At 37.9% G+C, this 22,389-nt stretch overlaps 2 protein-coding genes and 1 long non-coding RNA gene across 5 annotated transcripts in view; 1 reads left to right on the plus strand and 2 right to left on the minus strand.

Annotated features, from left to right (window-relative positions):
• Window positions 1-208: 208 nt before the first annotated feature.
• The window catches only part of LOC146508724 (uncharacterized), a 376,303-nt gene continuing 354,122 nt past the window's right edge, over window positions 209-22,389 (minus strand). Inside the window, exons 2-3 of one of the 2 annotated variants that reach the window (XR_014876952.1) lie at window positions 1,535-2,220; window positions 209-1,333 (exon numbers count right to left, since the gene is read on the minus strand). This is a non-coding gene — a long non-coding RNA (uncharacterized LOC146508724). Of the gene's footprint in view, window positions 2,221-22,389 lie in introns of both variants that reach the window. The other variant, XR_014876951.1, reaches the window with a different exon arrangement.
• On the minus strand, window positions 3,237-12,102 carry mettl25b (methyltransferase like 25B). The gene is made up of 8 exons (XM_085178155.1): window positions 11,964-12,102; window positions 10,798-10,916; window positions 10,031-10,247; window positions 9,884-9,946; window positions 9,532-9,669; window positions 7,833-8,647; window positions 6,805-6,989; window positions 3,237-6,720 (listed from the first exon to the last, which is right to left on the minus strand). Exons 1-8 carry the CDS (start codon window positions 12,063-12,065, stop codon window positions 6,632-6,634), a joined length of 1,728 nt encoding a protein of 575 aa, XP_085034281.1. The 5' UTR covers window positions 12,066-12,102; the 3' UTR covers window positions 3,237-6,631.
• isg20l2 (interferon stimulated exonuclease gene 20-like 2) lies at window positions 12,602-17,305 on the plus strand. 2 transcript variants are annotated; one of them, XM_085178167.1, is made up of 4 exons: window positions 12,602-13,012; window positions 13,520-14,246; window positions 14,982-15,182; window positions 15,575-17,305. In XM_085178167.1, exons 2-4 carry the CDS (start codon window positions 13,641-13,643, stop codon window positions 15,692-15,694), a joined length of 927 nt encoding a protein of 308 aa, XP_085034293.1. In that variant the 5' UTR covers window positions 12,602-13,012; window positions 13,520-13,640; the 3' UTR covers window positions 15,695-17,305. The 2 variants fall into 2 exon arrangements, with proteins under 2 accessions (XP_085034293.1, XP_085034294.1); XM_085178168.1 differs by having other exon boundaries at window positions 12,603-12,740.

Raw genomic sequence — 22,389 nt, forward strand, 5'->3', positions numbered from 1 at the left:
GGACAGACGAGACCAAAGTAGAGATGTTTGGCCAGTGCCATATTTGGAGAAAATCATTGCATATCAACAAAAACACCTCATACCTGCCCTCGTTACCTACACAATCGGTATGAATGATATGTGTAGTATATAAGACTGAAGTGAAGTAAAAAAAAAAAGTCTTAATGTGTAATTTTACAAAAGCTGTACAAAAAAAACAACCAAACAGCTTTAGGATAGCACATGTTATATCTGAGAGCTTTGAGCACTTTAGTCAGTAAGGCTGGAAAGGATAGTCATGGTAGGGTTTTTTGAAGCCAATCCTTAGGAGGATATCTCTGTGGCTTCAACACAGGGGAATCTGAGAGATTCCGGCTGTCACTTCCGGTGGACAGCTGGAATGCTGCACATATTATAACAACATTGTGTTTCTGTTGGACAGAGTAGAGTTACATAAGTACAGAAAATAAATGAGTTTGTTCTGGAAGAGAAGGGGAGAGACTTTTGGAGATAACACAGCACTAAGAACACAGAAAGAATTTACCCCTGTGACCCGATTTTATTGAAAGACCTCAGTAAATCTCCAGAGTGCATCACTTTGTCAAAATGAAGACTGACACCAGAGTTCTGGAAACATGGGTTATAGTTTCAATTATTAAATACTCTAGTTAAAAAACATCAGCAGGGAAAAGTTCTGAATGCCTTTAAGAAGACGTGTGGAAAGATGATTGGACTACACCAGTGATTTCGCAATGAGCTTGACAGCATGGGAAAGTGGAAGTGATGTGGCACAAATAAGCCACCAACACATGGGAAGCAGACTAGATGTGTGACTACAAATCTTCCTTATTGAACTTAAAGATAAGCTTTACATAAATAACATTTATTTGAAATCAAATATAATAAATAGGATATAATATAAAGTATTACATTGAACGCAACGTAAACATGTGCAGCAGTAATAGCCATTCAACAGTGATGGGAAACATTTTTCTTTTTTTTTTAATTAGTTTTTCTTTTGGTATTATATGCACAATTTTCCAATAATACAGTTTGGCATTGTATCAACATATGACACATTCAATTATAAGTCCTAATTACTGCACTTTGAGTAATTATATTGAAGTACTACTAAGAAATAAGTATTCTCGTAGTCAATACATTTATAATTTATTTTTATTGCATTTTTAATTAGCACACTTAATGTACTTCTAATAAAGCAAACTAAAAAATGATTAATGCTGTTTTCAGTTGGGTACTTTCACTGTGACTCTGAGCTGTGGGAAGTGAAAGCAGCAGCAGGAATGTGCTTCCTCTCAAATGTCCTATTTGCTTTCTGCTTTTCTGAACTGAACTTAACTGCCAAGATTGAATTCTTTCACCAGCTATCCAGTTGTCCTGTTTTGTAGTGTTGTGTGTTACTCCATCCTTGAGACAATAAAGAAACAGATTCCCAGTCGGTCCGTGATGCTGTTACACGTGTGGGTTCTCATTTGCTAAAACACAGAATAAAGGCAAACTCTCCTGTCTAAACTTATACAGTTGCAGCTGTCACATACTATCTCACTTAAGGTGGCCCTATGGAAGAGAAGGCTCCCTTGTTCACCTAGTTTCAGTATACTGTATACACTTCTCTCTGTACCAACACCATATGCATTGGCTGACTTTAACAATATGTTCATGTTTGAAAATCAGCAGATTTGCAGATGAGTCGACATTCTTACCTTCAGCTATGGTGGCCATGAGTAGTGACCTATAGACTGATCTGAAGGGCAGCTGGTCTCTCCCTTAGATATAGGGTGAAGGACAGAGCCACACAGGAAAAGCTTAGAAGCCAGTTGAAGTGGTTTGGGAGTCAGGCAAGGATGCCTCCTAGATTTGATTGGGATTACAATCATTTATACTTTAAACTGCATTGCAATACAAAATTACATTCACACTGTTGAATAGAGGGTATTTTTCCACTGAACAAGGTCAAGCTAAGATCTTCCCCATTTTCAGTTTCTGTTCTCCCCAGATGTACCAGACTGTCTCTTAGCTTTGACCTAGGTCAAGCTTACACAAGCATAATCAGAGATTTCAGTTACCTATTCCAGTATGCAGGATTGCGACAACCAGTGATGGTAATAACGGCATTACAAGTAACGGCGTTACTTTTTCCAGTAACGAGTAATCTAACTAATTACTATTCCTATTGTCACAACGCCGTTACAGTTACTAACAAGAAAATGTGGTCCGTTACTATTTTTCAACAAACAGACAGTCGTGGTAAGCCAATCAAACGACCACTTAAAGACAAAGCAACAAGGTGATATTTACCAGTTTTTAAATTGTGTTGATAGGCCACGTAAAACCAGAGTCATGATGAACAATATATAGGCTACGTGTGTTTTTTCCTCAATAGTTTCGTCACGTTTACTGTCTAAGGACAGCGCAGCAAGCACTCTCTGCTTATGACTAAAAGCAACAACACAAACAACAACAACAAAAACGGGACGTTTTAAGAGTGAGAGAGAGAGAGAGACAGCAGAAAAAGAGAGAGAGGGAGTTTTGAGATGTGAGAGATTTGTAAAGTTTCGCGTGTTTGGAGTGTTAATGTGTTTTCTTTTGTAGTTAGTGTGTAGTGTTGTGGATAGTTTTGTGATGTGTGTCAGAACAAAGAGGCGACTGCTGTCTCCAGGTAGAAACAGGAGTGATACACCTGCTGCTGTCAGACCTGCAGGTATCAGGCTGTGATGTTCTCCTTTATAGTGGACAGAAACTATTTTTTTTGGAGTGGCACAAATAATTTGTGTGGCATCTTATTGAATGCAGAACAGCTGATTGTTCTGTAAATAGTTTGAAGTGGTTATAAAAAAAGGGTAAAATGTAAATGGCTGCAAATAACTTTGTTTGTAAAACTTGTGCATATGATTTTAAAATTGACAATTTATATTTGCATTTAAAGTTATGAAATATGATTCATTAAACATGTTTGTGGTTGTTTCAGTAAAAAATATAACTTTTTCTACTCTGATTTTATGTTTTTTGTCTGATTTTAGATCAATTGTGTTAATACAGTATGTAAAAAATGAAAACATGATTGTAAATTCAGACACGTGAGGCTGTGCTGAAAAGGATGATACCAAACAAGGCAAAGTAAATAGTTTTTAAAGGTGAAATGTAGAGGGAAAATCAAAAGTAGTTAAAAATGGCCAATTATACCCTGGACCCCAGAGGGTGAACGTTTTTTTAAAGTAATGGTTAATAGAAAAAAGTAATAGTTACTTTTCAAGTAATTAATTACTTTTAGAATATTGTAACTCAGTTACTAACTCAGTTACGTTTTTGAAGAAGTAACTAGTAACTATAATTAATTACTTTTTCAAAGTAACTTGCCCAACACTGGTAACAACATAGTGTTTTGTTTCTTTCCATGAACAGGTCCTGACGAGTGAATAGTTTTTCGAGTGAACACGGTCAAATTAAACAAATTTGTTCCGCCCTCATTTACAGTTGCTAAAAGGGGTTAAGGATTTTAAGTGCGCCTTAAAATTGTTACATTAAAAAGTGCGTCCGAAAAATACGGTAATGGTTCCTTTAATGGTCTTAATGTGAAAAAGAATCACAAGTGGGTGTGGATGGCCAAATTAACAAAAGAAGGCCGGCATTGAAGGGAATAAGTGCACTTCACTGAAGATGCTCACGAAGGCCATCTTCAACCGTGACATTCAGGTAAGACGGAGTTCTCTGTTTGGTTGAGTAGAAAATGGAAGATATGTACAGTTAGTGGAGCTAGTTTATTAGAAGTGGATCCTAAAATTAAAAGAAAGGCACTTGATGTTTTTCATTCGTCCTTCAGTTTTACTCAACATCGTGAACATTTAAGATTTTTCATTTTTTGCTCAGTCACATTTTCATTTTATAAATGTGAACAACGTAATGTTTAACATGTTCTCTCCTGTGTCCTCAGACTGGGAACAAGGGCCACTCCTCTGTGGAGGATGGTAGAGCCGCTATGGAGCTTTACAAAGTGGTAGAACATGAGTGGGAGAGGCAACTTGCTGCCAACTCAATGGCCAGTGTGGAAATTTCTTCATTTTCTGAAATAATCACTTTAGTAATAGTAATATTACTTTTTTGTCACTTAGTTACATACATATAGGATAGCATCACATATGTTTCGTGCTTTGTTCCACACACACAGTTAAGCCATTGTGAGTAAGTTGAAGACAATCAGGCGGCGATTAAGAGTGAGACCCCTGTCTGACATGCGTGCATTTTGTATGGCAGCTAGACCACTTCTCTAGTAAGCCAGTTCCTGACACCTAAGTGCATTCGATCCTCATTACCCTAGTAAATATAGCAGCAACAGTTCTAAGTTCCTTTGACATTTCTACTAAATTCTGACACATTACCTGAAACCCTAAAAATTGGATTTTGGGGACATTCCACTTCATTAAGGAATTTTATTGGGCTTTGAACATGCTTTGAGGACCCAGAGAATGAACTTCTTCTTTCAGAGCTAAATGTGATTGATAAAGCAGCACAAAGGAGTGTGTGTGATGTTTGGTGATGCATGTGTAACTCCATCCCTAACAATACTGCTGAAAATGGTTCTTTTACAGAAACAGTCACTAAATTACAAACATTACCTGATGCATTTAATGATGAAGTTTGAGAAACATGTCTCAGACCAAATGGCTTCCTTATCTTAACAACAGTTTCTCATAAATGAACAACTTAATTTAACTAAAGTGATAGGGCTGAACAACTAATGCTATTTCATATTTCCATGTGTAATCTGATATTTTTGGAATTTTTGTATTATTACTGCTATTTTGCATACAACTTTTAGACTATAAGAACGATTATAAATGACCAAAGGGTCATAGTGAGAGGATAGTGAGAGTGGGATGAACATTAAGTGTAAAATTGTATCTGATACTGTAGAATGATGCACATTGTGAAACCTCTCTGAGTATGCAATGTTGCTGATATTGTATGGTGTTAGACTAGAAATTACCTTTGTATGATTTAGTGTGATTAATCAAAAGTTTGGAAATGTAATGGAAAATTTGTTATTCTCATTTAAATTGCTTAAGTGCTTGTGTTCATGCTCAGGTGTGGCATCGTAATGTAAACTTCCACTGAACAGTCTAGAACTAGATGAACTTATTTCAGCCTCAATAGCTGAAGACAACAACTCCCTTTGCAGGTGCTGATAACGCCAAGGGCGCGAATAGAGTATCAGTGCTACGATTAAAACACGGGAGAATCTGACAGATTAGACCTGCTTATTCCATTAAATTAATGGTTATATTTGTGTAAGACAGTTTCAAACTTTCAGCACTGAGCAAAAGTAAAGAATACATATAGAATTAATAAATATAAATTAAATAATAATTTAGTGCAAATCTAATGTAAAGTTAACAAGTAAGAACAGGTATTGCAGATATTATTCTTTTGTATATTAAGTTCTACAGAAAAACAAAATTGTTTTAAAATTGCTTGCAGGAGGGAAAAAAAATCAACAAAGTTGTTCCAAAAAATATCTATATTTCTTAGACGTTCAGTGGCCAGAATTGGCCTGGTAAAGACTTGAGCCCACTGGAAATATTAAGAAGGACATAAACTTTGAAGTTTTTACTGTATTTTCACAAGCTTTACAACATTTCTCATAAAGCCCTCTCCCATTACTACTAATACACCAAAGTAATTACATAATAAATAAATAATAAATATGAGAAAAGTTTCTATTTTTTCACTGTCTACTATAGAAAAAACCCAACATTTCTTAGCATTGAGCTATTACAACTTTTTCTGTAATTTTAAACACTTTACAAACGTGACAGATTTGTTTTTGATTTATAGGCGCATTTCTTTTGTCATGTAGAAAAACAGATATACTGCTGAAATTGCTCTTTTTTTAATATTACAATTTTTGCAGGGATTAAATGCATTATGTTTAACTTCTTTAAGAAGTTAGAGAAGTTAGCAAGAACAGTTTCTTTGGTTCGGCCTAATTCAGATCAAAGTGGGCTGTATGTTGCCCACAATGTAAAATCAGTTTATTGTCCCTGCTTTATATGGTTATAAAAATGTTTAGGTCATGTTACTATTTGGTCACCAAGATCAAAGTGATCTTCCAAGAATGGTGACTCTATTTTTGAGATGGTAAGAGGTGATTTTGCAACTTGTTGATCTTTTATCCTGAACATAACCTGCTCTAAAGCAGCTTATTGGCACAATTTCTAGGATTTAACATTTCTTGGTGATGACGATGCCCACATCTATCCTTAATCCCTCCCCATGACCCTGGATTAGATAAGCACAAGAAGATGGATGGATATATTGTTTACACACAGTAAAATATGATGTTCCCTTTCTCCTTTACTAAAAATGGCGCAAGAAATAAAATAAATAAAAACAATTCAACAAACCACAAAGGCAATGTCTGTCTATACAGAAACCAAACCATGCAAAGAAAATTGATACCTAACACATGCATGTCTCTAAGCTGTCATAGAGGCTTTAAGTGATAAACAGTGGTACATGTATGCGTCAGGATCATGATGTTCAGATGGATTAAAAGCTTAAAACCTTTCTTAATATTCAATATTTAAAATTTCTAAAAACAAAGAGTGGATAAGTGGGAATTCCCCTTTTGTTGTCATTGTCCACAACACTTCAGAGCCACCAGTACAAAGTTTCTTGGAGAGAAGTTTGGGTCGAAGAGAGGAACAAGCTGACTGTTCACACCTGTAGAGAGACAGAGGTTTGAGATGAATGGCTACACCACGCAATCATAATATTTAAGTCATGTGACAGCATCAACTGTCCAACCATTCTCTTGGAGGTAGATCATCCTATCCAGCAGCACCATTGTCTCCACCACAGGGGCCAGCAGCAGGGACAAGCTGAAGTACACCACCACCCTGCCCTGTTCCTTCAACATGGCCTCCACTCGCCCCAGGTCCAGGGGCAACTCAGGAGGCAGTCCGACCCGAGCCAGACCCAAACGAGCATATCTGGGAGGGATAACAAATGTAGACAAAACAGGACAGGATACTTTAGTCAGAAACTAAAATGATTCTTACAGAACGTAAATTATACACGCAAAAATGACACCAAATCTCTGCCTGTCTTTGTCCAGAACTCCTCCAGGGGCAGAGCAACCAAACACATGTGCCTCTTAAGAGGTTTTTATCTATATCACATATTATGATATCATCCAGTTGCCTAGCCACTACTGAGCAAACAGGGCTAAATTACCAATTCATGGCCTGTATAACACCTTCATGTCACTTTAATTTCACAATAACATGTAATTCACATCCACAAAAGTTGAACTATGCAAGATATATATGTCGCCATCTAGTAGCAGGCTAAAATTTTCTAGCCTTCACGGCTTTACTTTTCTTTTTCTTAACTTTTATAATGTCTTCCTATGTTTTTATTTTTCTTGATTATCTTAATTGTACAGCACCTTGGTCAACAGTTGTTGTTTTAAATGTGCTGTATAAATAAATTTTACTTTGCCTTTACAAACCAATATGAGCACAATGCATTACTTACATTTCATGACTATAACATCTTATTTATATCCACAAAAGTGGATTTACACTTCATATAGTAAAACATTATAATCATGTTGCCTAGCAACCACCTAGCATTGGGCAAAAATGACCAAATTTTAGCATTTACGCACTGAAAGGCCAAACAATACTATAACATGGGCATGCCCTGTTATTATGAATTTAGTTACCCTCCTCTGTTGTACCAATTATTGCTGCATTTTTAGACAACTGACAAACCATATCAGCTGAAATGAAAGACCCGTGTAAATACCTGATGGATACATTTTTACTCACTCTATAAAAGGTAATAGGTGGGATTTCTTGATGGTCTGGATTCCTGCCCTGCGCAGATCTGGCCTTGTGTCTCTGATGAAGGTCTCAAGCATCGCTCTGTAACAGTGCGACCTGAGCAACTCGCTTTCTTCCCTGAGTCGCCGCACATAGTCCTCAATAGCATGACACGCCCCCTCTCGGGCCTTATAGGACAACTGATGTCCCGACAGCCCTGACACCCAGGAGCTCATCGGGTAGCCAAACTCTGACTGAACTGACTCTTGATGCGGTGTTGGTGGAGCAGGCGGTATGACCAGTCCTGGAGGGGTGGGGTTTTCTTTGGTTGTGATTTTCATGTAACAGCATGCCACTGAGGTGATGCCGCGCACATGTGGGCATTTGACAAAATGGCGGAGGAGGGTGGCACTCAGGTCACCGCAGGCATGGAGACCAGTCAGGACAAAGTCTGGATAGCCTTGCAGGCTGTCTTCCTCAGAGTATACCCCCTTGTGACTGTCAGAGTGGATGCATGAGCAGCATTTTTCGTCAACGAATTCCACTCTGGACATCTTTTTTGACTTTTGTTGTTTTGCAAGTTCAGACTCTTGAGAGTTAGAATCAGAACGAGCATAAGAAGTCTGAACTACATGGAGGCCTCCCTGTTGCACAGAGCCTCGCAGTTTCTTTTTGCTGGGTCCAGATGGAGTTGGGGGACCTTCACTGACATGATCTGCAGCTTTTAGCTGTCCGATGAAAGCCTCCCATGATGCCTTTGGGTTTACCCAACCGGTGATGTGGCAAGGAAGATTTTGTGCTGGAATGTGAGAGGAGCAGTTCTAGGAAGCAAAAGATGTTCATTAATATTTCTGTTGATATGTACTATAGTAGGAGGTAAAATGTCTATACAATGGATTCATTAAATATAATCATAATTAAAACTGTCACTGATTGGTAAATCACAAAATCATCACTATGTTGTTCCCCTAGGCTTTAAAGAGCGTTTACGCAAATTTGAGGTCAACATTTCAAACTTAAAGCTTGATCATTAACTGTGTTTTTATCCAGCCTTACTTTTCAGTGAAAAAGCATCCAGAAACCACTACTGTTTGAGAGTAGCTAGTGAAGAGAGTATCTAACAGGTAAAGAAGCTCATATTTTTCCAAGAGTTGATAGAGAGGAAACTGCAACTTTAAAGAGTGAATAACTGTGCTTACATTTATCAGGTAGAAATTAACAAATTCCAGGTGAATGGCAATGTTGCCCTGCGTCTGCTAAAGGTGGAAAAGCCCACTGTTTGCTAAGAGGGTCAACAAATTATCCAGAAGGGTGATATGCCAGTGTTTACACTTTGTATTTGCTGCCCCCAAGTGGCAAAAATGGAAGTGTCAGGCTTGATCTTGCCTTTGAACAGACATCACGGAGATGCTGACTTTAACTCACACTGCTTTGTCAACTCAACACAGTTCAGTTCTTATTTATAGGTTTGGACTTTTTGGACCTAGAATGCTCTTCTTGACAACAGGCTTTTTATAAATAGGAAAAACATGGAAAAAATAGGTTTGAAAATAGTAAATAATAATTAATAAGGAAGAGTCAATGGTAGAGCATTATACAAAATACTTAAGTATTCTATTAACCTTACAGGACATTTAGAGTTCTCTGAGATCCAAACTTTATTTAGAAATGCATAGGTGTGCAATAATATTAGAAAATCACTAACCTTTTTCTGCTTCTCCTTCTCCAAGGCCCACACCAACTGTCCATCAAACTTGGATGCCATAGTAACCAGGGTTGGATCAGCTTCAATAGCAGTCACAGAAAGTCCAAGTCCAAAGGACAGGAAACGAGTCAGGTGACCCTGGTTAGGCAAAAATTGAACTCAGGGTTTACTGTGGCAAGATTTACTGCTTCATTTTTGATTTCAACTCTTAAAAATTTGCATGAAAATTGATTTTATAGACTTTTACTACAAAACCATGAAATCTAATTCCATTCTCATTAACATTAAAATGCTACCTTAAAAAATGTATTGATGTGCTTATGTGTTAAAATCATGCGACTATGAGTGATACCTGCCCAGAGCCCACATCGACTACTCTGTTGCAATCAGTCTGCTCACAAAGTTGCTTAACCAGCTGCAAATATAAAAATATATATTAAAAACATTCTAAGCAGAAAAGCCAAGACGTGCTAAAGCAGCCACCTGTAAGCATACATACTGTGCCGAGCTTGCGAATCTCATGCTGTTTCTTGGGTTTAACATGCTTCCTGAAAATGTGACCCAGGAGGGAGCTCTGACTGTGATTTTCCAGGAACTCCTTTGGCTTCACTGACCCGCCTACTCTGCATCCCTCACTCCTGCTCTCCCTAGGAAATGCCAGGGCATGGGCTGTGGCACGGAAAGCCAAGAGAGACAGAGGCCACACTGAAGGATATCTGTAATGAGACAGGTTTTAGGCAATTAATTACCTAATAAGGGGATGTTTTTATTGATATGATATTATATGAAGGGCACAAACCTCTTCAAAGAAGAAAAAAGGAAAAACATTTAGGTAGTAACTCCTATTACAGCTGATTACAAATGAACCTTGAATCACACTATAGTGAAATGCTTCAGGACATTACATTTTATACACATTAAAAAAAAACAAACCCAAACGTAATATTACTGCTTTTAAAAGTCAAGAAAAGTAAGTCTTAAACTTTAAAATCTTATTAAGCCTTTTCTGAAGGAATTAAAAGCTTTTTAGAACCTGTAGACACTCTGTTTAGAGCTTTTCTCATTGTCTAATTTATGCTTACTTTGCCTAAATAAACAAATGAATGTATGAATTAATTCAATTTTGTAAAACAAGGCTACCAAACCTTCTGGGCTTTGCTAAAATCAACTTTGCTTTTGGTTCTTTAGTTTTTTTTTAGTTTGATTTGGATATCTGCAACCTTGCTTTAAGGATATATAAAGGGCCTAATAACAATCCAGTAGTACCTCCTGTCTTCATGAGTGGCATCCAGCAATAGGTCTGCAATCTGTGGATATGACAGGTCCTGCAACACAGGCTGCCAGCTGCTGGGTAATGTGTGCCACAGATCTTCTGTGAAAAATTCCTGTAGAAGGGATAACAAACTGATAAGAATCCAGCTGTTGCACTGTGTAAATAAGGCTTGATTACAATTCATATACCATACTTTACAGTCATGTGAAAAACTAAGTAAACCCTTACTACTTCCACAGAAATTAGAAGGGTACATAACAGCCACTCAGTGCTAATTAAATGCACTTGATTAACTGATCATCAGCAAGCATGACCACCCTTAATAAAGCAGAGGTTTTGGCAGTTTGCTGGTCTGGAGCATTTAGGTGTAATCTACATTCTTTCGAGCAGTGGACGTCCCAGCAAATTCACTTTGAGGTCGGTGCTTAGAGAAACTCCCAAGAAAACCCAAGAGCTACATCTTAGAGTGAGACTACGGGTCTCAGTTAAGATGCTAAATGTTAAAGCTCATGTCAGTATGACAAGAAAAAGACTGAACAAGTATTAACTTGTTTGAAAACAAGCAATTTTTTTTTACTTGTTTTCAAAATTAACAACTTAATTTTGCAGAATTTGATCTCTACAAAACTGGATCTCTACAAAATTCCTCAATGTCCTTTGGACATATGAATGAAACCAAAGTGGAGATATCTGGCCCTAATGAACAGCACCACTCTGTATACCAAAGTATTCTACAGCCAACTATCAGATCATCTGTCTGACGGCTAAAGCCTGGGTTAAACTAGGTTATGCAAGGGTCTGATGATCTCAAGCCCTCAGCAAATCTACAATAGAATGGCAGAAAAAGAAAAGGATCAATGTGTTCCAATGGTCCAGTCAAAGTCCAGACCTCAACCTGAATGAAATGCTGTGGTAGAGCCTTAAGAGAGTTTTGCATAAAGAAATTCTTGCAAACCCCACTGATCTACTTGTCTCGCAAAGGTAAACAATCACTCGTCACTAGCTGGCACTATTGGGTTTGACATGTACGAAACAAGTAAATAAATGTGTCACAATAACATTTAGTTTTAGAGACCTGGTTATTTACTTATGCCAAACGCAACAAAAAACAAAACCACTGGGCAAGCTGCATTCTTCAGAAATATCAATCGATACGCACAATTATGTAGGAGTCGGATAGGTGGCTGTACTGAGACAGAAAGGTGGCGAGTTTCTTGGCTAGTTCCCTCTGCTGCTCCGCTGTGAAACTTGTTGTAAACATCTCGACATCCTGAAGGTAATGCTAACAAGTTAGCTCGTTAACGTCGTTTTATTTTATTTTTCTACTTTAGACCGAGTGTGTCTGAAATACCAAAACTATTACAACCATCTCCATAAAATAAAATTTTAACGTTAAAAGTATTTCCTTTAAATTTCTGAACTGATAATTGCTTTTAGCCACTAGCTTGTTTCCGTCGCTAACTGCAACTTTCACGTTTTTCGATAGAATCGTGATGCATTTAGGTACTCGCCGTAATTTTAGACACAAGTGCACAAAAAATTTTAAAATTAGAATCTTAATTTTAAACTTAAAACTTAAAACAGTCTTCTACTTGGTGCCTTATATACATCTGATATGGGGTTTTATTAATAACTTATAATAAATCACTCCCTACTGAGCAAATAGTACATTATTTAGGAATTAGTGGAAAGGATACTACAAAATACGTTTAAATAGTTTTAGTTTAGTATATTACTCAAAGTTATTGTGCATGTCAATTTTAAAATATTTTATGATTTCAAAGAAATATAATAGAGAGGCTTTGAGATACCAGAGATAAAAGTTTCAAACCAATCTGGAATCTTCAAGATGGACAAAGGGTATTCAAAGGCAACATGCCCCGGATGTAGATCATCTGTTCTGGGCAGGAGGATTCGTTCGGTTCACGTGTAGCAGGTCTGGTTTTATGTTTCTAAAAGTTAATTTTAGACATTTACTTTGAGGGCATATATCGCTATCGACCGACCAAATGTTCACAAGCAGAAAGAGAAACTGTCCATTGAGAGAGACTGTCAATAAACAGTGTTTGGTGTCCAACGTTAGCGTTAGCGGGCTAACCTTAGCAGTTATTAGCTAATGTTAGTATTAGAAGATATAGCAGTATTAGCAGTAGTGGCATCCACCAAGTGCAGCTGATGAGGTTTCCTGATGCCTGCTCAGTCATCCAGGTAAGGAAATCAGGTTTCCTTACCTTCAGGTTTCCCCAACTTTATAAACAGTACGGTTTGTAAAGTTTGAATCTGCGACATGATGGGACAGTTACTGTGCCTGCTCATTTACCAGTTGCTTATAAATACCGTATAAAGTTAGCTTTAAGATTTTATATTTCCCGAATCCCTCAGGTTGCCATGTTAAGTTGGGAAAAGTGTTATATTGTGTTATAACAACAGGATAAAGAATAAAAAATAGTACAGTCTACAATTATAAGCAACATAGTTGAAGCCAAAATGCTACATGCTCATAGTGATGACTTTACAACTTGAGTGAAAAAAGTGCACACATTTTTATACTACGGAGATTAAAAACAGAGCATTTTAAGAAATGAAATGAGTTAAAAAGTAAAGATAAGACTCAGATTGTGCAAGAAATTCGTGAAAATTATATTAGTGAATGATATATACACTCCAAATCTAACAAAGGCTGTATAACATTAAAATATTGTGTTTCCATTGCAGGATGAGACTTCTAAACTGGACTAAACCCAACAAGGACCTGTTGAAGGATTACAAATAAGCAGATCTATGAGATTGTTTTGTGGGAAAGTGTGTGTTTTAAATTATTCAATTTGATGTAAACATGTCAGACATTTGGATTAATTTATCTCTTGATGAAACTGCACCGAAAAAAGCTCCAGCAGGCAAGCTAAACAGGAAAAAAGAGTGGCTGCGTAGAAAGAGGCACAACCGTGGAGCAACAGGGTACAGGGAAGGTAAACAAAATAGCAACCAGTATAGGCAAGACTTCAGACAGAGCCAAACACCACTTCAGAATGGTGCGTCCATTAAATGCCCACCAGCTTCCACTTCCACACAAAGCAAAAGTTTATCGTGTCTGGCCAGTGCACACAGTAGTTCTATGCCTCCATGTAGTGAAAAACCAAAGGAGCCCCTGAAATCAGCAGCCAGCAGCCCTGGTTCCTCAGTATCGAGCACCTGTAAGCCCATCACCATGTCATCAGGGAACCCTTCTAAGTATGTCGCTATTGACTGTGAGATGGTTGGCACGGGACCAAAGAGCCTCAGTGAGCTTGCACGCTGCAGTATAGTTTCCTATGAAGGAGATGTGATTTACGATAAGTTTATCAAGCCCTCTGCACGAGTCACAGACTATCGCACTCGATGGAGCGGCATCCGACGCCGTGACCTCGTCAATGCTATGCCATTCGCCAAGGCCAAGATGGAGGTGAGAAAAGTGTACTTTTTTTTAAATGATTTAGCATGTTCTTCTACAGTGTAAAATGCTTGTCATCAGAGGAGTTAAGAGAGAGAGAGATATGGGCAAAAATATTGAATTTAAATGTAAAGGAGAACTCAACAACTGCAAAGATGCTGGAAGATATGTAAGTACCAGTGTTATTATAGCTAATATATAATTTATATAGTTATAGTTAATATAGTTATTAATTTGACAGCTAACCAGCACTGAAATATATTGCCAGATCAAACACATTTTAATCCGGATCAAAGCACAACATGTGTGAGGTACCGTACAAGTTGCAGCTAGTGTAAAGACACAGTAAATAACAGCAATTAAAGACAACTGCAGGAATAATTTATCATCCTAATCCATTTTCGTCCCTTTATCCTGTTCTGGGTTACAGTTGGTCTGGAGCCTGTTGTAGCTGTCTAGCTGCTATCACAGGGTTATCACAGGGTTTTAAAAGGGCTAACAACAAAGAGCCTGACAACCATTTACACACAAAATAGAATCTCCAATTGACCTAACATGTATGCGTATGCGTCCTTTTAATGGTCTTAATTTGAAAAAAGAATCACAACTGGGTTAAGATGTCCAAATTAACTTTAATTTAGACATTATTTCATTCCATTGTAGGATTTGATTTTGCAGCGTCCATTACTCTGTATAAACCATATGAGTTTAGTAAATAAGATGTTTTTTTATCCGTTGGTACTACAGATACTGTCGCTGATTAAGGGTAAGGTGGTGGTTGGCCATGCCATCCACAATGACTTCAAGGTGATTGGATACTGTCATCCCCCCGAGCTGACCAGGGACACTTCTCGAATTCCTCTCCTGAACCAGATGGCCGGCATTGAAGGGAATAAGTGCACTTCACTGAAGACGCTCACGAAGGCCATTTTCAACCGTGACATTCAGGTAAGACAGAGTTCTCTGTTTGGTTGAATACAAAATGGAAGATATGTACAGTTAGTGGAGCTAGTTTATTAGAAATTATAATAATTGACATTAATTACACACCAGTAAATTTTTTTTTATGTGAATCACTAACGACAGTGTTTTTCTCACAGAATTATATCGAACTCAACACAAATATTTACCATAGAAGATTTTTGGTTTTGGATTATTTTCTTCTTTTTTTAACCCTGGAATCCTCTTTCATGTAGTGGGCTGTTGTCAATGACAAATTTAAACTGAAACCTGGGTAGAAAACCAGTTTTTCAACTAAAAGGTTAATATTATGTAATGTCATCATGATTTTATAAATGTGACCAACATAATGCTTAACATGTCCTCTCTTGTGTCCTCAGACTGGGAACAAAGGCCACTCCTCTGTGGAGGATGCTAGAGCCACTATGGAGCTTTACAAAGTGGTGGAACATGAGTGGGAGACACAACTTGCTGCTAACTCAACGGCCATGTTGGGGTAAAACACTTGATATGGCGGGCGTGCAGTTTGGACAGCGGAATTTAACTGTCCCATTGTTGTGTGAATAACAAAACCAGGTGAACTGCAATTGCTCATTCAACAAACCGGATAACCTTCTACCAGCTGCCTGAATTTAAATAAAACTGTACTGTTGTCAGTGGAGGGGAAGAATGTGAATATCTGTTGGAGCTGAAACTTCTTCTACATCAATTTAAGCTTGATTTGTACTACTGGATGAAATCTATGCCTTATCATTACATCTGTATCTTCCCAGAAATTTATCTGGATTGGTCCATTTGGTAGTAAAATATGTGAGTAACACAATGATATTGTTTCATTGAAACAATGTGTAATAGGCCACAGTTGTATCTGGCTTTCTCAAAAAAGCTATCACAGTTGCCAGTTTTCAGCCAGTGTTTTTTTTTTTAAACCATGAAAGTCTGTATACAGACAGATATATTACCCACCCAAAGAAGCCTACATTGAAATATATGGTAGCACTGCAGCAGAAATATTGGTAGAAGTATAACTACCAAGGCTTTTAAATCAAGTCTAATCAGATGTGAGTAGTAATTCTGTACATGCTTGTAAATAATTGCACAAGTAAATTCCAGGAGGAGTCTGCTCACTGCTGGGACTTTCTAGAAGGACGTTGGTGTTGGTATAGAGGCAGGTGTTTTTGAAGACGCTTCTCTTTTCTGTTTCAGTAAAGATGAGTGTTTTATATGTATTTGCTGCAAGTCCAGCAAGATGAGCTCAGTGTCATCCTTAATGGAAGAGTAATGAAGACGCATTTGTCCAAACTCCAAAAGTAAACATGCAAAAGCTGCAATGGCCATTATGGTCCTGCAGAGATTCAGTGCAGGACTATAAATCAAGCTTTAATTGCAGCAGTTACATTTTGTGTCAGGGTTTTACACTGTGTTCAAATGGTGCTCATGCCACTTGGGGGCAGTCATGTCTTTGCTGGAACATTATTATGTGATGTAAACAGTTTCTAGCTTTTCACATGTTTTTTGTTGTTTTTTTACTAAATCAGCACTTGGCTGTAGTAGGACCGCATTTTATCAACAGTCATGTAAACACTGCAAATAAATGGTCTTATATTCTTACCATGTGAATGCCAGTGAAAAAGAAAGTCAGCCCTGACTAAAAGAGCGTTAGTCAAACCTCTAATTTTATTCAGGACCATAGCTACAATTCAACAAAGACTTAACCCATGAGTCATCTGTGTAGACTTTATTAATATGTTTTAAGGACTGAATTGTTAATATCACAGACATCTATAAAGCTTGCATTGTTAAATTTATTGGAGTTTAAAATCAAGAATTGATCAATATTAAACTCCTTCCCATTCCCCAAAATACTTCTGTTTAGACTTCAGGGTCCACACTGCTAGCGACTGGTTTGATCTTCCATTTCTCCTGTTACAGGAGTGGTCTGAGTGCCCAGTTAACCATCTTCCCTCTTTCGAATTCTTTTCCACCAAGTTCAAGAAACATAAGTGGTGACTTTCTGAATTTGTGCAATTTCCTATGCAATGTCTGTTGGAATATGTTATTCACTCTACTGTCATCCTGATTTTAAAATCTATAAATCATTACAGCAGGAATTTTGTGGTGTTACTGTAATTGGGTGTAAAGAAACCAACAAAACTGAGATAACGTTCAAATACTTATGTGCACAAAACACTGTTTAACTTTTCACTTTGAAACAATCCTCGCTGTTTTTTCCACATTAGTTTTTTAATGTGGAAAAAAAAAACAAAAACAAGCAACGGTGCCATCTGTGGCCATTTGAGGTAGTGAAAGATGTCTTTGTAGTGCCCGTTTGCATCAGTGTGTAGAAACTTCATAAGTGGCAGCACATAAAGAGCCCCAAATATGACCATGAAGCTAGTGAGTCTGTGAAGGCAGATTTCCTGCCCCAGTGAATTCCTGACCTATTTAAATTAAAGGTTAAAATTGCTTCCCAAAAAAGGTGCCTGGAGGTGTCTGTTGATGTCTGCAAATTCCTAAAAATTCTTTTTGAAAGACTTTGATACTATCTCCTTATCTGAACAGCATAAATGAGCTCTATGGTAGTCTCTGATACACGACTGAGGAATAGGAAGTACATCAGTTTGAAAAACGGATGCCTCACAGGTCCTCTGTTGGCAGCTTCATTACCCTCTACAAAGCATTAGTCTCAAAATCAACAGTGAACGATCGACTCCGGGAAACTGGCCTTGTAGACAGAGTTGCAAAGAAAAAAAAGACCTGTCTGGCCCTAGCCAATAGAGGGAATGGTTAAGATGGGCAAAAATGTGCAAACACTGGGCAAGGCAAATTCAAAAAGAAAATAAGATTTTGGGTTTATTTATAAGACTAGATGCCATTTGTCAGGAAATACCTTTACATCTCCAATTCCTTTTGGTGGGGAAATATAAAGGCAAAGTGAGAGATTTGTACATGATCAAAGGCATCATGATAAGGAAAGTTAGACTATTTTTCAGTGTGGATACTAGTTGATTGGAGCGGGTTTGTTTTCCAATAGGACAATGACAAAGCTCCAAAGGATGCAAAAAGTATTTAAAGAAGCTGTGGGCTGGTACTCTGTTTGTCAATATCCTGGCTTTTAATTTGAAAAAAACAAACAAACAAACAAAAAACTCATAAAATGAAAAGCAGAGCACAGCAATTCTAACTTATGTTGTTCCAGATTCCTTCAATAAATTGCATGCCTGAATGCCAAATATCTACAAGAATATAATCTCTGCCAGTTGATGATTCTTTTACCAAAACAAAGATTGAAGGACAAAATTTAAAATAATTATTCTTTTTTGTATGTTCCAGTGCATTCTGGTACATCCTGCAGATGCATAGAATTGATGTCTATATCTAAAACACTAATCATTATGGCTCCAATGGCCTGATAGCTGAGTTCTGAGATTACTTATTGTTAGTGTTACTTTTCGTCTCAGAACTCATCCATCCCTTTTTAAAAGTCTTTTGACAGAACAGACCTTGGTCAAATGTCAGATCTGACAAACGGCACAAAACGTATGAATTCCCTGTTTTATTGAAGGCTAGCCTTTCCACAGAGCACATCAGCAGCTGCATCAACATATTTCTACTCTTCCAACTTTACACCACTTTGCTGGTGTAAGCATACGATTCTTCCACAGTCTCATACTGTTCCACTTTATGTCCCCTTTGGCAGCTGTTTGTCCTTAAAGGTGAACGTATCAGCATTTTTTCCTACTGTGAATTCAGCTCTAGTGAATTAATTATACAGAATGCCATCCTTCCTGAAAAAGCAACACCAGACACATCTGCTATAGCAGAGAAGCTCATTAAAATAGTAAGAACATACCAAACGTCACAAGCAATACTGTGTACAAACACCAAGAGTGATTCACCAGCACTTTCTAGGTCTTTGTTAGAAAATCTCTACATACACCAAAGCACCATGCTGTCACACCCTGAGAGCTCAGCAGCACAGATTTATTGGATTCAGCACACATCCACTCTGTTTTATACTGGTATTAATTGGGGTAATTTCTTAGCAACAGTGGGTCAGATCTGTTTAATGTGATTGTGGTAGCACAAGGGCACTCACAAGGAGCAGGAAGCCTTGAAGACTTATGTCCTAACTTGAAATTTTAATGTTATGTGTTTTTTTAACAGGTTTTTAATCAAATTTATCTCGATAATTTTGCAGGGATGTAACACTAAAAAAAACTTCATCCATGGCAGACGAATTAACACCAAGTTATTCACGTCCTTCTTTGCTCTTCTTCTTTTCATAATTTGTTAACAGCTGTTTTGCCTTCTCAGCTGGCAAACTGAGCTCATAACTTTGTATCTGGAAAATTCTGGCAAAACAAGGTAGGTAGGTAGACAACTATTGCTGACCTAACTGCCAAATTTAATGTTATTCAATTCATGTGCAATGCTGGGAAATTTACATTTGAAATAACAAATGTAAGACTGTTAAAAAGGCAACTGGTAACACAACTATTTAAATCATGAAAGTAATATAACATGACATTTCTTTCCTCTATTTTCAACAAATATATTAAACTGAGACATAGATATCAGAAGGCCAGAACCAACCGAGAAACAATACTCCAAATATAATGAGTGTATATTAATACAACATGTTTTAGATACAGAGGCTAAGATACTTGCTACAAAAATAGCACATAAGTAACATTACAGAGTAGGATAACAGTGTTTAACCAACAGAAGTTGTGAGAGAAAATCAATCAATGTCCCAAAAAGCAGGTGCCCCCCCCAACAGACCACTGTAATTAAGTACACCAGTCAGCCAGAACATTAAAATAATTGACAAGTGGAATGAATATCATTCATCTCATCTTGTTCTACTGGGAAATTTTGGGCCTTGGCTTTCATGTGGATGTAACTTTGACACTATCATCCATCTACTGTAAATATAGTTGCAGACCACGTACAGCCCCTTTGTTGCTGTGAAGCGACATGTGGTTTAATTCATTCTCTAGATTATCCCATGCTGTTTATCCCCTCTTAATCTCTTTGCATCTGGCCAATAATGTGAATACTTTGATTTTATTCCCTGTTATTAGGTTCAAAAGTGAAAGCCAGAGCTTTAAATTAAAGAGGCTTTGGATTTTCTTCTGTAGCTGTATTAAGTCTAATATTTTTTAAATCTTTTTTATATTGACCATTTCAAATGAGAAACAACTTTTGTCTCTCTGATTCTTTTGGTCAACTTTTCCCTTTGTTAAATGTGATTGCACATTATTGATTTAAATTATTCTTGAATTTTGAAATTAAAGAAGATTAAGTGACTACCTGCTGGATTAATTAGACCTTGGAATACATGCAAGACCACGGTGTGTGTCATTATGCCATACAATATGGATTTTATGGAATTTATTGCCCCGGGGTCAAGTTATTGGGAGCTAGACTCTGCAGATTATCCTTTTCGGACACATATCACACAGCAAATATATTAGTCATGGCCCAGCCTCAGCTCTATGTGCATAATCAGTTTTTATTGCCCACGTACAAGCCATCACAAATTTGTGTGTTTTGCAGATTTCTACACCTACAGTACATACAGTGGGTTGGTAGCAGGGTCAGGATATGTGGAAGCTTAGGTTCTTATAGTGTCATGCATGTGGGTTATGAAAACTATGCGGGAGGAAATAGAAATCTCTGGAATAAGCAACTTTCTAGATTTATTACAAATCTGTTTAAAATACACTATAAAATAGGGTAGAGGCATATTGAATTCCCTATAACTCGTTAACTCATTCACTTTATCTCACATTAATGGTTTTTACTGTGTCCAGTGACATTCAAGTACCCAGCAGTGAATAAAAAGTTGTTCTTAACTGCTGCTCCCCTGTAACATTTATAGATCTCATAGAATAATTAAATGTATAAGATTCGCTAATAAATATGCAACATGAACTAGGTCACTCTAGGGTCAAAGAGCTAACCTGTGAGTGGAAAAACTGGTTTAGATCACCCTTGGATTGTTTTCTTATTTAACAGTTTATTATTGTTTATTGCAGATATTTAGCATCCACTTTTTGTGTAATATTTTATTTGATTGTATTTGATGGTTTGGGCCCCAGGAAGACTAGCAACCACTGTTGTGGAAGCTAATGGGGTTCCTTATAAATAAACTAATAAACAAACATGTTTATTTTTAGAAATTACAAATTCCATGAACATTGCTTAATTTTTGGATGGTGATCTCATGACCTCAAGCAATTATCACATGCTAAAACTACCAGCTTACCTCAATATTTGGTCGCTAAAGTTACATTTACAATCATATTCCAGTTTTGTGGCGCTTTAGTCTCTTACAGCATTCGTTTTGATACACATATTATTATATGGCTCAACATCACTACTCTTGAGCTCTTTGCCAAAACAAAAGCTCAGAGAAAAATATTTATTAAACACCAAATTATTAAACCACCTCTCAATTTTAAATCCATGTAGACATTGAGGGTTCTCGGGAGGGGCCGTGCTAACACCTGCTGCTCTCTGGCAGCAGCACCATGCTCTCCCTTGTTTTAAATACACTTTAGAGCAACACGCAGCAACACTACACTTGAGCGGGAGGAGGGAGGTATGGGGTCTTAACACACCCCTGTTCTCTGCTAGCCATCGGGGCGGGGGGGCTGGGAAGAGATGCTGGCTGTCCGATTGGCCTCCCTGCTGCTGCGGAGCCTGGGGCGGTCTGCTTGCCTCCACCCCGGAGGGAAGGGTAACATCTCTTGGGTCTGGGTGCCGTTTCCATCTCTGGGGGTGAGGATACCTGGACCCGGGGTATAGAGTATGTTTGGGGAGTGTGATTGTGTGTACATGTCCATTTACGTTTATTCCTGCGTTGGGTGAGTGATGAGTGTTTGTATATGTGTGCATGAGGGTGGGAATGCATGTCTGTGTCTGTGTGTGCCTGTTTGTCTGTGTCTATATGTCAGGTCTGGTCTTAGACTTCACCTCTCTGGGAACTCCAAGGCCCTCCAAAGTGTGGAGGCCTATCTCCCCTCACCACACTCCCTGCCGGTGACTGATGCCCTCAGGGGTCGGTGCGTTGGTGGTTCTTGGTGTCCGGGGCTGGGCGCTCAGGTATGTACCAGCTCACTCCCGGTGACTACTTGGCGGGGCCTGGCGCCTGCTGCTCGGTCAGGCCTCTTCCGGGGCGCGGGGG

The sequence above is a fragment of the Neolamprologus multifasciatus genome, chromosome 11 (assembly GCF_963576455.1).
Source record: "Neolamprologus multifasciatus chromosome 11, fNeoMul1.2, whole genome shotgun sequence".
NCBI classification, from domain to species: Eukaryota; Metazoa; Chordata; class Actinopteri; order Cichliformes; family Cichlidae; genus Neolamprologus; species Neolamprologus multifasciatus.

Excerpts from the sequence above, each read along its gene's own strand:
- mettl25b (XM_085178155.1), bottom strand. The coding sequence starts at position 12,065 with ATGTTTACAACAAGTTTCACAGCGGAGCAGCAGAGGGAACTAGCCAAG. Across the intron at positions 10,248-10,797 it reads GCCACTCATGAAGACAGGAG|ATATCCTTCAGTGTGGCCTC; the intron begins GTACTACTGGAT and ends GTCTCATTACAG. Across the intron at positions 9,947-10,030 it reads AGATTCGCAAGCTCGGCACA|CTGGTTAAGCAACTTTGTGA; the intron begins GTATGTATGCTT and ends TTATATTTGCAG.
- isg20l2 (XM_085178167.1), top strand. The coding sequence starts at position 13,641 with ATGTCAGACATTTGGATTAATTTATCTCTTGATGAAACTGCACCGAAA. Across the intron at positions 14,247-14,981 it reads TCGCCAAGGCCAAGATGGAG|ATACTGTCGCTGATTAAGGG; the intron begins GTGAGAAAAGTG and ends TTGGTACTACAG. Across the intron at positions 15,183-15,574 it reads TTTTCAACCGTGACATTCAG|ACTGGGAACAAAGGCCACTC; the intron begins GTAAGACAGAGT and ends TTGTGTCCTCAG.